This window comes from Phaethon lepturus, unplaced genomic scaffold (genome assembly GCF_000687285.1).
Source record: "Phaethon lepturus isolate BGI_N335 unplaced genomic scaffold, ASM68728v1 scaffold6969, whole genome shotgun sequence".
Lineage (NCBI taxonomy): Eukaryota > Metazoa > Chordata > Aves > Phaethontiformes > Phaethontidae > Phaethon > Phaethon lepturus.
The window spans coordinates 116,311-132,304 of record NW_010564131.1 but is presented as its reverse complement, the minus strand read 5'-3'; the positions used below and the strand labels follow the sequence as shown (position 1 = coordinate 132,304).

The window sequence follows — 15,994 nt, the reverse complement described above, 5'->3', positions numbered from 1 at the left end:
CTTGAAGGTCTTTTCCAACCTTAGTGATTCTCCGATTCTCCATGAGATGCCCTGAAATTGCAGAAGTGAAAATGATACACCTTCGTGTTTGGTAGATAATAACATGTTTTCTGTGAAAGAAAAGCATGACTGCAAATCAGAATTCTTGCCATTTTGGGGCTTACCACCTGAAAAAGTTTTTTTGGTCATCGTGGGGTTTTTAAACATAAAGAATACTATTATCTGAAATAAAGACATGCTTTTGACTTCTGCAGTAGGCAGTTGCCTTAAATATGTAGTCCTTTGCAAGGTGAATTGGATTAACGAGCATTGGAGTAATTTGACCTTTAGAACAAAGGACAATTCATAGTATGCCTGTTTCTCTTAGCCATCTGCCCTCCTTGCATCCAGTAACTGTCTGTTGCCAGACATTTGGCTTTATGTCTTTCTTCAAACCGTTTTTTTCAATGCAGCATCTTGCTTCTTTCAGGAAACGTCTTGTAAAAAGCTTCTCTTTTCCAGGCAGTCTAAAAAGAGTTCATAAAGCTGCTTCTTCTAAGTAGCAGATCGTTGGGGGTGGGAGGGGCAGCAACCAGAGCTGCTTTCTGCATCTTGGACATTGATAGAAGTCCTTTCTCTAGCTTAGGTGTCAGAACCATTTCTTCCCAGTCTGGACACTAGCAATAACTATTATATCAGCTCAAGAACTTGCAACGTGACAAAAAATTTGATATTCAGGTGAACAAGTACATTAAGTTCAGTAGTTAAAGTTCAAGTTTTGCCTTTGCTGTGCTGGTTTGCAGTTCTACCTGTCAGCATTTAAACCTGAAGTCCTTTAAGGACCAGCAAGTTCACATTTTACATCCGTAAGAAAAAAGCCACGTACATCGCTACAGCCTGCTCAGAGGAAGTGGTAAAAGCAGACTGCTAGATGAAGGCGTTTTGGTTCATTTTCTTAGCGCTGCAAAACTGCCTGTTTCTAAAAGACTTGTTATCAATGATGAATTAAAGTGCTGCACAAATTGATCAGACAGTGCAGTTCAAGCACTGTTTTTTACTCTGTCATGTGACGAAGACCTTTAGGTTTCATCATCCTTCTGCTATCAAGGCAGATATTGTGAAAGAGTGAAGCAATCTCTAGCATTATAGTCTCCTGATAATTAAGGTATGAATGTATATTTTAATGCAATTAATTTACTAATTAATCCAAACGCATATTGAACTAAAGATCTAGATATAGGTACTGAAAAGCACATGCCAAGTCTTTGATACAATTTTTAATACATGGCTTTATTAGAGAGCAAAAATACTGTCCTGCAGAGTTTAGCAGTTGGCTTCTGTCTGCTATGAATGACAGAAATTCCCCTACCTCTCTAGCTCTTACTATTTACATCAATTGCTTGAGAAGAACACCTGTCCCGCGTATTCCAATGTTTTGTTTGCTTCATTGCCAGCCGGGATACCTGTTCTTATCCATTATACAAGCAAGTGATCTCTTAAGAGAAGAGGAGTCCCAAACTAGACAGTGACTAAACTTAATAAACATGTAGATTTACGTAGAGTGTATGGTCTAAAAACTGTAATTCCTTGGGCATCCTCCCTTCTAAAATACATACTTGGATGCAGACAGGATCAGTGTTATAAATCCTCTCTAGGCTAGCCACACAGCTAGCTTTGCTGTGTTTGTGCTACAATGCCTTTTTTTATTTTTCTTTTTTCTTTTGCCACACACCCACACCCACCCCACTCCACCCCCCCGCCCCGCTCTGTATGTCCCAGAGAAAAATGTCCAGTTGGTTTAAGCACTGAATATTTTCCTCACAGGAAGTACACAAGACATCATCAGCAACACGGAATAACATAATTGTTCTGTTGAATAGTGACGTAACTTGTTTAATGACAATTAGTGCCTTTGGCACCATTATCGTTACCTGTATACTTTCTTTAGAACAACGTCTGTCTTATGCAAATTCTAGTAAAAAAATAAAATCTTTTCACACTGAAGTCTGGGTTCCAATTTGGGGTGTATCTTGCATTCAGGGTTAGGTGTCCTGAAGACACAACATTTGTAACATATACAAAAACATAACTATAACAAAATTTTTGAACTTCAGTTTTGAAAGTCATAATAGTTTCTTGCAACTGGTTCAAGACACCCTGTGGTAAAGAAAAGAACAGAACTTGGGATCTTGACTCGACTGCATGGTAACTTCAATTCTTACTTATCCATACTAATAAGAGGGAAAAACATCCGCCTTTTTAAGGAAAAATCATTAAAACACAAAGTTCCTTTTAGTCATTACCTGTAATCTAAAAATGAAAAAGTTTGAGGGCATATAAGCCTAGCTCTTTTCTGAACAAGGTACCGGATTCTGTGCAAAAGTGAATCAAAAGATATATGATGAGAAAAAAAAAAATTACTCAAAGGTGCATGAAAAGAGCTTATATTAAATGAAATCAGAAACCATATTTTTCTATATCTATGTTGTGTTTCAGAATGTTGTAAGTTAACAAGTTTTCTTTCTAAACGGACTTATGAATATTTTTTTTTTAGCTATTATAAAATAACAATACAGTAATTTCTTGCTTGAACAGCCTTCAGTGGCCTATGTACATACTACACCAGGCTTACCTTCAGGCTGGGAAGAAAGAAAGGATGCAAAGGGCCGTACATATTATGTCAATCATAACAATCGAACCACGACATGGACACGGCCTATTATGCAGGTATGAAGATGTGTATAATGCTCAATTTAGACAGCGGACACAAAGCATGTATTGAGTGTAATTTCAGTCATGACAATGCAGGATAATCATAAAAAATTGCAATTACTGGGATTTTTTTGTAACTACTTTTAGCTGTGTTAAGGTACAGATTAAGTTGATGGCTACAATGGAAGGAATTTACAGAGAGGTACATATGAACTACCAAAAGGAAGCAAATACATTCTTAGGATTTAATTTTAATGTTGTGTTGATCTGTTAATAGAACCATACATTATTTGCTCTTCCAGTGGAATTAAGTACTTTATCTTTAAGAAAGTGTGTTAAATATTTCATAATAATTATAAGAAGAAATAATTACATCATTTTTTAACTGTCCTAACTCTGGATGAACTCTGACAACTTGCTAACTTGGTTTTGCTTCTGAAATAGCTTGCAGAAGATGGCATGGTTGGGTCAACAGCAAACAGCAGCAACCATTTAAGTGAACCCCAGATAAGACGGCCTCGTAGCCTCAGTTCACCCACAGTAACTTTATCTGCTCCACTCGAGGTGAGAAATGCTGCTACCAAGAAAGATCACTTATGTCTGACTTCTTATTCTTTTTTGTCCTTGCAACTTATAATTTCCTTTTCAGTTGTGCAGTACAGCCCCTTGTCCCAGTTATTGGTTTTGCCATAATATATTGCAATTTTCTTCAGCAGTTTTCCATGTGGATCTTTATATCGTACAATAGTATTACTTAACTTTTGTGGTCATTGAGTGATGTATTTTATGTATGATTATTTGGTTTGGTCAGCTAAAACTTAATCTGTGTGCATCTCTGAAACATATGTTGTTGTGACTCCCTTCAAGTGTTATGAATGTATAAAATCAGAAATAATTTTTTAAGTTGAAACATTTATTTTGATGCTGATAACTTTGAAAATAATACATGCAATTGAGTTTGGGAAATCTTTGAATTAAGATACTGATTATGTTTTATATTCCTTGTCTTTCAAAAGGGTGTTTAATTTCTTTTAAGTATCTTTAAAAGTAATTCAGAATCCTGTTGAATGATGTTCACTGCAGCATATCTGAAGAATAATTTAAGTGGTTTCTTATGCAGTCAAAGACAATGTGTGTTTTATTTCTGAAAGCGTGATTAAAACTTGAATCAGTTAAATATGTCTGTATTGAGGAGAGTAAGTTCTTAAAAATTTCTTCTTCAGTCTTGAAGTATCGTAGTTTATTTGTCCTTCTCTCTCACTGTGTCTTTCCTATTTCTGTCCCTTTTGCCACTGCAAAAGTTTGCCAACAATCAAGTGAAGATTGTAATGTTTAGTTCATTTTATGCATCATTCTTTTTTCTTCCTTATACTGAAAAGTACTCAAACTATTGAGCAGGATTATTGGACAGATTGTAGTTACAGTTCATATTTAAAATAAATTATCTCTACTTATATGTAATTCAGATAAACACTTTAGCAATGAGCTACTTAAAAGTACCCTTGTCATTGTTAATTCTGAAGACCAATTTTAGTGTAATTTAAATAAATTAAATTAAAATTTTCTTAATATCTTAAACTAAAACATTAAGAGCACTCCTCTCCCTACTGACATTTTAAAGATTGAGCTGGTGGAAGTCACTCACTAAACATCTGAAACTTGAGTTTCTCAGGGTGATAGCTTTTAAATGCCATAACCTATTCCATAGCTACAAAGCGAGTATTTTCTTCACTGCAGAATATTCAACTAATCAGCTCGGTGGTTAGTTTATTCAATGCTCAGAAATTACAAGGGTGTTGAAGAGCACAAATTTGTCATCTTACACACACCTCTGGATTATTTTTTTTTATTTAAAAGCTAAGGTGTAGATTTACTAATATTAAAATCCTAAAGGAGATAACTACAAGAAAAAGAGAGTTCAACTTTTTAGACATTACTTCCTTTGTTTAAATAGTTATTTTATTGTAAAATGTTCAACTTTTTTGTGTACCAGACATATGGAAAGGTTTTATTTAATGCAAGCTATTTTAAATGCTCCTTTTGAACACTGTAATCTAACTACATTTGCCATCCAACTGCAGCTCAAAACCAGCCACAAATAAGGCTAGAATGATTTTGTAAATATTCCTGTGGATGCCTCATTTTCTAATATAATACTCAAAAAGTAGTGGTTAAATGTAGTCTAAGTTAGAGAATTGCCAAAATAAGCATGAGTGGATTTACTGAATCTTAATAATTAGCAAAACCAGAGGAAAACAAACTGCTGTATCAGCTAATGAGAGCATGTTTGTGGAAAGTAACTGAAAAGTACAAATGCAAACAAGATAAAAATACAGCACTTAAGTCTTGTTTTCTGGTTGTGATAGTCTGTATTTTCAAAGGTGAGTACATCTGGATCAAATTTTTCAAGCTGTTTAGGCATCTAAACCTGCAGTTTCCCATTGAAATTTAAAAAAAAAAAAGTCTCGTACCTCCTGTTTTTAACCAAGGGGCATTGATCAGTGGAGAAGTTTTGTGGCTGTGATCATTTAGTAAAAAAAAAAAATGTCCAAATCTGTAATTGCAAACCTCCATTTATTTTAGGAACTTGTTTTAAGTTCATAGTAAATGCTTTCTCTGAAGTTATAGTTGAGAAATGGCATTGACATGTGGATAACTGCCTCACATGTAGGATGCTGTCTTGTTCTAAAGTGAGATACGTTGCACCATGAAGCAAGAAGCAATGTTTTTATTTTTTCCGTTGTAAAATGAAATATTGACATGTACAGGACAGGTGCAGTAAAATATATAACCAAATGTAAATGCTGCGGATTTTATCATTGCAGAGGGAAGTGATAAAACACTGTCCTTCACAGCAAAAAGCTCAGTATATTATAAGGAGCAGAATTTAGCTGAGTCTAGGAAATCAGTCCCAGCACTTAATTCTAGTATTAATTACATCTGTAATGAAAAACTATTTGCTGTGATACCAAGTTTTATTCATTTTACAGTTTTGAGTGACATTTGACAAATCTTGATATCTTTCATTTTCTTCAGGGTATCAAGGACTCTCCTGTGCGCAGAGCGGTGAAGGACACCCTTTCCAATCCGCAGTCTCCACAGCCCTCACCTTACAACTCTCCTAAACCACAACACAAAGTTGCACAAAGCTTCCTTCCTCCTGGCTGGGAGATGCGAATAGCACCCAATGGCAGGCCCTTCTTCATTGATCACAATACTAAAACTACTACGTGGGTAAGAGAAATTCTAGATAATTATTTTTACAACAGTTGCCATCTTTTAAATGTTTCTCTCTGTGATTTCCTGCCTACGTATTTTATTGTGGCATTTGCCATGTCTTTAAGGGGGGGTTTGTCAGCCTAACTTTTTATAAAACTGATGTAGGAATCTCACTGAATCCTCCATGCAGTCACGTACAGTAGCAATAGATGTGAGTAGCTAATTTTCTAAAATTACTATAGTGCTGCTATTGCTGCACTCAGAGAAAGGAAACTTGCTCGTTTGTATCCTCTTAGATTTTGGTGCATTTGTACATCATACACCAGGCAATATTGTTTTGCATTTTGTATTTGACCTTTTTATACTTGACAAATCATTGCAAACAACTACTGTCTTTTAAATTCCCCGAATTTGGGATTTAGAGGCATACAGTGCAATGGAGACTTGGATTGTTGTTTAGTTCGAGATTGTCCATAATACTATTGTATTTTACTGTGACTAGCCCTGCTTTTTCATTAATACAATGTATGTTCACTTCTTCAGTTAACAGAATCAATTTTATTACTTGTTTTATGTCATGAGGATTCATTTTTCAATTAGAAGGGCAATGAAGCTGGGGAGGGGTCTGGAGCACAAGCCTGATGGGGAGCGGCTGAGGGAACTGGGGGTGTTCAGTCTGGAGAAGAGGAGGCTGAGGGGAGCCCTCATCGCTCTCTACAGCTGCCTGAAAGGGGGTTGTGGTGAGGTGGGGGTTGGTCTCTTCTCCCAAGTAACCAGCGACAGGACGAGAGGAAAGGGCCTCAAGTTGTGCCAGGGGAGGTTTAGACTGAATATTAGGAAAAATTTCTTTACTGAGTGTCGTGGTTGAGCCCCAGCCGGCAACTAAGCCCCACACAGCCATTTACTCACTCCCCCACAGTGGGACAGGGGAGAAAATCAGAAGAGTAAAAGTGAGGAAAATCATGGGTTGAGATAAAGACAGTGTAACAGACAAAGCAAAAGCCGTGCACGCAAGCACAGCAAAACCAGGAATTCATTCACCACTTGCCATGGGCAGGCAGGGGTTCAGCCATCCCCAGGGAAGCAGGGCTCCATCACGCGTGACGGTGACTTGGGAGGACGGACGCCATAACTCCGAACGTCCCCCCACCCCTTCCTTCTTCTTCGTCCCAGTTTTATATACCGAGCACGACGCCGTATGGTATGGAATCTCCCTCCCTCTGGCCAGCCTGGGTCAGCTGTCCTGGCTGTGTCCCCTCCAGCTCCCCGTACACCCCCAGCTTCCTCGCAGGCCGGCCAGCACGAGAAGCTGAACTGTCCTTGACTGCTTAGCAACAACTCAAAACATCGGCACGTTATCAACATTTTCTCATCCCCAGTCCAAAACACAGCCTCGCACTGGCTTCTGTGAAGAAAATTAACTCTATCCTGGCTGAAACCAGGATACTGAGAGAGTGGTCAGGCATTGGCACAGGCTGCCCAGGGAGGTGGTGGAGTCGCCATCACTGGAGGTGTTCAAACAACATGTAGACTTGGCACTTCAGGACACGGTTTAGCGGGCATGGTGGTGTTGGGTTGATGGTTGGACTTGACGATCTTAAAGGTCTTTTCCAACCTTAATGATTCAGTGAATAATTCTGAAATTTTAGTAAACGAATTGAAGAAATAAAATTACATTAGGTAAAAATGTCAAAGACAACCCAGCATTTCACGTCACCCTTGAAATAAGAGTTGCACTTTAATTTGTTAGGCATCGTTCAGATTCCCAGTGACTACTAGTTACATGACGTATTTTCATGGTGGTTCGTATTGGTGATCCAGGTGCATGTGGGTAAATTATGTGTGTGGAAATCACAAGCATTTTTTGTCTAAATTTGTCTTCTGTGACCTGTTTTTCTTGCCCCTTTTTGCCTTATTTGGACATTGATGTAATAATACCTGTGCATTAATAAGAATGTAAGAAGCTCATTTTCATCCTTTTCGAGCCTTGAGTGAGATGGCTTATTTCTCTTAACGCTTTTAAGAGCCAAAAACATGCATATGTATCTAAATGCCACTCACAGGAGTGCATGCATTCCAAAGAACAGTGCTGTGTTTTTTGAAGTGTATCTCTGGATATAGCACACTTAATAGAGTCAAAGTCTTACATCACCCTAACTAACTCTTAACTTTATAAAAATCATTTCAATATCTGAATCCTAATAAAGTATGTGACACATCCAAATACTAAATGTTCTATCACTTTTATATGTTTTTGTTTGTATGTTTTATTCTAAAAAAAAAGGCATAAAAGAATAACTGTAACGTAAGAGGATTTATTTTCCAGATAATTCTGTGTTTGATTTAGGATATAGATCTGACCTCATCTGTCGGATTTACAGTCCCATATTTCTGTTACAGGAGGATCCACGACTGAAATTTCCAGTACATTTGAGATCAAAAGCATCTTTGAACCCTAATGATTTGGGCCCTCTTCCTGTAAGTGATAGTGTGTATGTATTTTAATACATACCTGCTATCTTATGTCGTCTGATCTACTATTGCAGTCATATATTGTATGTGGACACATATGTTGCTGTCATCAGTTTTCTGAAGACACTAAAGCTATGTTTCTATATAGCACCAGAAAGCATTATTGTGATCTGTGAATCAGTCAGGCTCTTCAAAGCCAGCCCATAGTATTTCTGAAATGATTGAATGTTTCTTTGCTTATCTGAAGCATTGAGCTTGAAGAAACTTACCTTGGTTTTATCTCTGACTGTGTGCTTTTAGATAGTTACCTGTTACTTTAGGAAAACAAGGAGCAGATTATTCAAAGCGAGCTCTATCAATGTACCAGCACATATTGGCATTCAGAAATCTAAATAAAGTTTGATTTTTCAATGAAACTTCCACAGTCTGCAGAGAAAATTATCATTTTAACATCAGAAATTTTGTCATACTTGTAGCCAAAGTATAATACTGGTTTACAGCCATGTCAAATACAGAGCTTTGGTTTGTTTTTAAAAAACTGTAGCCTTGATGGCAGAGACTAGTCTATGAAAGCTAACAGTTTTTCTGGGGTGCTGGTTTTCACAGTGTATTGTTAATTCAGCTCATTGCCTCATATATACTAAGCGTACTTTTGCAAAATTGCGGCTGAAATTGTACTTGCAACACTGGAAACCTTAGTGAGAATGAGCCACTAATTGTCACCAGCACTCTCAGTGCTCCAGCATGTATTATGGACGAGCTGTCTGCAAACGGCTGTGCCAGCAGAAGAGGCTACTGTCCCACGCTACGGGACATGGCAGATTAAATTATTTTAGTTTTAAACAGTTTGAATAACGAGTCTTTAATCCTACTCATTTTCACTGAGCTGGGTTACAGTTTACTTAGGTGAAACACTCTACCGGCAGACTGAATCGGGTGCTGCTTTTGGGCACGAGTGTGACAAATGCTACCTTTGGTGAGGGGTGATAAACTCTTTTACCCCCTGTGATCAGATATCCTCCTCTAAACCATCCTAAAATCTCACTGCCCTTGTCTTGATTAGCAAAAGTTTTGCCTTGTATTTAAATGACGCTAGGCCATTTGCCAGGCCCAGTGTCTTGAATCGCTGATGATACTGAAAACTATGCGCAGTTGAACGTATTTATTATGATGCATTTCCTGGTAACAACACAGCAGTAATGCAGTTTGTCTTTAAGAAAGCAGCTGTGGAAGTAGCTGTTCTTTTGCAATTTTTCAGACACGTTGAGCATGCATTAATCTTGGAGGACACATTGCTTAGATCACTGCAAGGGAGTAAAACATGCAGGGAAATCAAGATAGTCTGACGTACATTACTGGAAATGTATAATTAGTAACAGATTTAAAATCAGTTAATCCATTTTTGAGTGATGTAAGAATGACTAGAGAATTTAACAAGAGTTTCTTAGAAAAGACTGAAATTAAATCATTTACCATCTATCTTGTATAGAATCTGAAGCTCATTTACAGCATCCAGGTGGAATGAGCGCTAGACTGAACAGCATTGCATATACTAAGTGTGCCGTTTATTCTCTTTTCTATACTGTAATCATTTGGAAGATGAGAAGAGGGAATGGATAAAAAGGGAATAATTGAGGATTAGTTTAGACATTCTTGTCCACCTGTAATGGGATCCTGACTTACATATTTACAGTGAATAACCCACATGTGTTTCAGAAGTAGAAGCAGAAACTCTCAAACCTAACCAGTGATGGACAGTCTATTCTTTATGATAGTTTCCTCGTAGTAGGAAATGGGTACAAACCCTGATGGAAGAAGTTTCCACTTCCAAGCTTTAAAAAAAACATTTACTGTATTGGATACAGTTACCTGTATAAATAGCCAGTTCTTTGAATCTTCCTAGACTTTTGCCCTTGACATAATGCATCTGTGATCATTTTGTGTCTTCTACCTCACAAGAATCTATCAGACAGTTTAAGTAGGCGTGGATAATGTATTGCTTCATGCTGTGTGAGAGTGGTAGTATTTCACTTATTTTCTCTCTCTCTTTTTTTTTTTTTTTTTTTTTTAATTTACCAATTCCAGCCTGGTTGGGAGGAAAGGATACATTTGGATGGAAGAACGTTTTATATAGACCATAGTAAGTAAGCACTCAGGTACTACAGCAAATAGACAAAGGGAGGTAATAAATATTGAAGTGAAAGCTTTATAATTTTACTCTTCATTTAGGAAGCCAGGTGTTGATATGTGGAGACATTGATACCAGAGACTTAGTGCCCTCGTACGGTACTGTATATTCACTGAAAGCTTGCTTTTAATTGGCTCATCAAGCTTTGTCCCTCTCTGACTTGTGAAGCATTAACATTTCTTCTTTGTGGTTTCTTTTGTTCTTGTTGATATTTTGGATTCGTCGTTGTTGTTGTTGATGATCCCATGGCTTATTTGCACTTAATAAATTAAAATACACACTAGGAATAGAAAATAAGATGAGAAAAGATCATAGCCACAACTCCATATATAGGCAGTGGAACAATTAGCACTGAAAAGTACTCTTTCCTCTCCTTTAAGAAGGTCTTGTGGCAGTGCTGATTCTGATCTTATTTCCTATTTATAGCATGTTAAACTGCACCCAGCCCATTAATATTATTCAGTTCTGTTAGTGAAGTTCTAGTGTAAGTGATGTTTCATTGTAGACTTGTCTTACTACAGCATCTCAGAACTACTGTGTGAGTTTTTGTTGTTGTTTGAAAATAAAGCAGCCCAGAAAGGTTGGGTTTTTTCTTTGTTTTGTTGGGTTTTTCTAAAGACTTCAGCTGGACTTTGTAAGAGATTTCTACTGATTTCTACTGATGGCATAATCTTCACAGAAATAGATAACTCTCAACACCATTAGAAGAGAGTACATATGCTACACAAAGCTTAAAGAATTGAAATCTTAAACTATTATACATATCTGACAGTATTATGTTTTTCCTTCAGTATCAGTAACGCTGACTCCTATGCTTATCTGTAGTTGTATATATGATATTATTAAATCATTATTAAAAGACTGGCTTTAAAATAATACGAATTTTGAAATTGCATAAATAGTTTTAACTAAAAATTAGAAATAATACACTCGTCAAGCACAAGATTAACTTCTTTCAAACATCAGTACAGAAGTCTTAGTCTTTTTGCCCTCTATAATTGTTTCTCCCAACAGATATCTGGAAACTTAAATCTGGCAAATTATTCTAAACTGCTGCCACTGAAGAGTCACAGAATAAAACTGTCTCATTCAAAATACCTGTATAACTGTTGAGCATTCCAACCTCCTTTAAAAAGTTTTAATTTTTCAGTCTTCTAAATCTACTTAAGCATGCATTAGTCTCTAAAAATCAATGGAATGTTAAAGTTGTACATTAATTAGAATTCCCCAAAGAATTTGTAATTGATATAAAACTACACTTCTTTGCATCCGAAATCTCTCTCTAGTCCCTCTTTTGATCTGAGGGTTTTTTTAGCTTTTTAGATCGCAGTTTTTACAAAAGTTTTGAGGTTGTTTTTTTATTTAATAATGCTGCTTGTTTCCAGCAAGTATACTTTTGGTCTCAGTCTGGTGCCACACCACTGCAATTACAAGCGGACTCTCGGAGCAGAGGTGATGCCAGCGGTATTACAGCGGACACATTGCAGCTCCGTTGTGATTGTGTTGTGCTCAGTATTTAGGCAATGGCTGCAAACAGCATTCAGTGCTCAGTGCAATCTCAGTAGTAGCATTTGTTTTCACAGTATCGATGAGGAGGTGCGATGACATTTGACCATAACGATAGGATTGTGACAGAGCCTGCTGACTCTTCCTTGTTTCACGACTCTTCACTTTCCATCAGAGCATGCGCTCAAATGAGTCGCGGGCGCGACCAGCTGTGCTCACCCTAAGTACGCAAGTCTCGGTAGTCCATTCCTGTGATAAGCTGGCCATCACTTCAGTCCTCCTCAGCTGAAGCGATTAGTTAAGATGCAACAAATGTAGGCGGCTTCATTTTAGAATACCATTGAAAGCTTTAACAGATTCAGCTGCTCTAATGTCCTGGTTCCCCAGCCAGATTTTGTCATTCTTCTGTATAATTATCCAATACTGTTGTCCTATTTTTGAAATGTTTTTCTCATACCTGAGAGAAACTGTAAATACATCTAATGCAACCAGCACAGAAACCTCCAATACAAACTGCTCTTAAGCATGCCGTATAAACTAGTAAAGCAATGTACTGTTAAAATAATTTAGGTATTACTTGTAACATAGTAGCCTAGAAATACAGTATTTTTTAGATTTTAACTGTAAACAGTTCTAATTTCTGCAACGCTCAATCTCTTAACAAAAAATACACTCTCTAGTTCTCCATGATTGGTCCTTAGCTAGCTACGTCAACATTATTTACCATCCGTGAATAAAATAGTATGCTCTGTTCATTGTAGCCTGCATATACTTTTGCATCTTCTAGGAGCCTTGTAGGAAAAATTCTCTACCTGTTGGAAGGTAATCATGAAGGAAAAAAAAAATTTTTCCTAACCATATGCAGAACACTTATCAGTGGTTCACTGGCAGAGGGATGGATATATTAAATGGGTTCCCCTCAAAGTCTGTCTCGGATACACCGTTTTTCAATATATTCATTAGTGATTTGAACAATGACTTAGGGGGAACGTACTCATTAGTTCAGCAAAAAACAACAGTGTAGGAGAGGTGAGAGGTGCTCACTGGAACAGGATGAGAAATCAGAATGAGCCTGGCAAATTGCCACCGTAGTGTGAAGTAAGATGCTCTTTAGTATTAATTGCAAAGTATTACTCCGAATGGGAATAATGAGCAGAGTTTTTGTTGAATAAGGCATGAAAAAATCATCATCTCAACATGAGTTAACTCATCCTGTGATGTATCAACAGGAGTGTCTTAAATAAGACCTGAAGTAATCCTTCTACTCTCATCAGCTGTGATAATAATATATCTAGCATGGGGTCCCAAACATAAAAAAAATAGTGGACCACTTGGAAAGGGACCTAAGGAAACAGAGGAGAACAGGGAATCCTCAAAGGCCCTAGAGCCCGATTCATGAGGAAAGAGAGAGTATTGTATTTGTGTGAAGACTCAAGAGAGATTGTAGATTTTCAAAAATGTGCTGCGAAAGGAATTCATTTGTCATCCACATCCACTGTGGATAAGACAGAGAATCTTGAGCTACAATTCCAGGTAGAGTGCTTCAGGTTAGACCCCTCTAATTGTTGGGGCGTTTAAACCCTGGAACAGCATTTATAATATGAAGTCCCTGTCACTGTAATACTCTGGAAAAAAAATTCGACAACGATTTGACAGTAACATTGTACACTTCGAAGTATGTAGGGCAATAAGAAAGAACTGAGAAACTTGCAGTCATTTCCAGTTCTATTATCTTTGATTTCGTAGAAAATTACTACCCTGATTTGTGGCTGTCAGTTTGAAGTAACTGTCACTAACTGATATAAAACCAGTAAACTTTGTAGAAAGAAATTTGACTGAAGAGGTTGAAGCTAGATGAGAAGGGCCAGATTTGGCATTACAGCTCTATGGCCGTATCTGGTCTATGGATCTCATGTTGTTTCTGGAGCGGCCAGTCTTAACAGCCTTCCTCCATAATTTCAGTAAGCACTAAATAGCCTTAATACGCAAAGGGAAATAAAATAGTATTTTACTATTAAATTAACTGATAGATCAAATTTCTTGAAATGTGCTTGTGATCTTTTTGAATTTTCTTGAGTTAACATTTAATGAATGTCGCCTTTCAAATCCCAGTCCATTTTAAAACTACCTTGCAATACTCAAAACTTACAGGTCTTTTCCAGCTGTAGAAACATGTAAAATAATTGTGTGTTAATATAAGTGGGTTTGGTTCTTTGCTCTTACTTAGAGTGGCCATAAAAACATTTTTCGGGAAACTCAGGTTGTTTATTCCCAAACCTAGCAACTACAAAAAGTAAAATCTGGACTGCTATCTTAATATACACTTCATAAATCAAAGCGGTGCATGCAACAAACAGATGCATTGTTATTACCCTTTCAGAGCAGGAAATGGATGACTTAAGCCTTGCCATTGCGGATGGCATCTAGTTTGGTTTTTGGAGCATTGTCTTATTGTTGCAACATCATCATTTTGTTGTGATTCTGTTGTGTTCAGGATCTTGTGAGGAGCAGTCGTCTGGAGGCAGGGAGCGTTTCACCATGGTCCTGTATAGCCTTACCATACCATACCAAAAGCACCGCCCTCCTGGTGCTTTTAAAAACTGTACATGAAAAGAACTAGATTCTGTCGTGTTACTACCAAAATCTCCTTTGGTCAAAACTGCATGATCTTTTACACTATAACTGTTTAATTTTGCCTCCCTTAATGGTCCTGTAACCTTTTCATTAAATCACTGTCTAGGACTTTTTTTTAAAATATATATTATTCCCTCCAAATTTAAATATACGCTGGCTTTTAAAGTATTAAATTTTGGATATCTTTATGCAAAATTTCAAAAAAGTAAACTTAGTCTGCTATTTGACAAAGTTTTAGGGGTCCTTTACCTTTCAGGCACGAAGTCTGCGTATTTCTAATACGAGTCGAATCCAAGGCCATGTTCAAATAGGACATGTTTACTACTACAGACATTGAAATAAAAGCAGTGTAAATACACTGGATTCTGTTGTAGTTCTGCATTTTTGAATGAATGTTTTGAACTAAACAGCGTGATGGGGTTTTGATGTACATGGGTGAATGCAGCCTTTTCTAACCCTGAAATACTCCTAAATCCTAAGTTGTGGAAACGGTAGGGAAAACAGTTGTAGGGAGTAAAACACAACATAAATTCACAGTGTGGTAGCAGAGAAGTAATGATATAATTTCTTTTGTTATTTACAGATAATAAAATTACCCAGTGGGAAGACCCCAGGCTGCAGAACCCGGCAATTACTGGTCCAGTAAGTACTGCTGTGGTTTTTTTCCAACAAATGCTGTGGCTCACCTAGGTTTGGTGCGGGCAGGAGGCGTTGCTGAGCAGCAGGTCGCCTCTCCTCCGGATCAGGGCAGACTCTGCCGGAGCAGCGGGCCAGGAAGCAGGGCCCCTGCCTCGCATTGCCTCTTCCTGACAGGCGTGGGAGACTCAGGTGCCAGCTCTGGTGAGTCCGCAGGGTGGGGGGAGCTGCCATCGCCTGACAGGCTGCCAGGGTGCCCCAAACTGATGCCTCGTCCCCGGCATTCAGACGGCTGTACTACTCTGTGGCCCCTGTTTTGTTTCGCGGAGGCTGGAGCGCGCTGGGGACCTTCCAGCCTGCTGCCAGGGTTCCAAAGCAGCAGTGGGCTATTGGGAATCACTGGGACTCTTGGAACTGCAGTGCTGTGCGCGCTATTCCCAGGTCAGACGGTACCGTGGAATTTGATGGGTCGGGAGGCTTTCCTAGCAGTAGCCACCTAGCTGGGGGATTTTTCCGGTGGTATGGTGTGATTCCTGTCTTGTAGCTACTAGCGTGTGAAGTTGGCTTCTGCCTTGGAGTGACTGGGAAACATTCTCGATCAGTAGATAGGACAGTAAATTGCAGAATACCTCTGTTTTTAGCGGGGAG

At 38.0% G+C, this 15,994-nt stretch overlaps 1 protein-coding gene across 1 annotated transcript in view; it reads left to right on the top strand.

Moving 5' to 3' along the window:
- Positions 1-2,574: 2,574 nt before the first annotated feature.
- Positions 2,575-15,994, top strand: part of NEDD4L (neural precursor cell expressed, developmentally down-regulated 4-like, E3 ubiquitin protein ligase) — a gene marked incomplete at its 5' end in the record, with an annotated part of 35,166 nt that continues 21,746 nt past the window's right edge. The window contains 6 exons of the mRNA XM_010294775.1: positions 2,575-2,706; positions 3,136-3,255; positions 5,728-5,925; positions 8,311-8,388; positions 10,468-10,522; positions 15,294-15,352. Coding sequence (XP_010293077.1) covers positions 2,575-2,706; positions 3,136-3,255; positions 5,728-5,925; positions 8,311-8,388; positions 10,468-10,522; positions 15,294-15,352 — 642 coding nt within the window. The remainder of the gene's footprint in view (positions 2,707-3,135; positions 3,256-5,727; positions 5,926-8,310; positions 8,389-10,467; positions 10,523-15,293; positions 15,353-15,994) is intronic.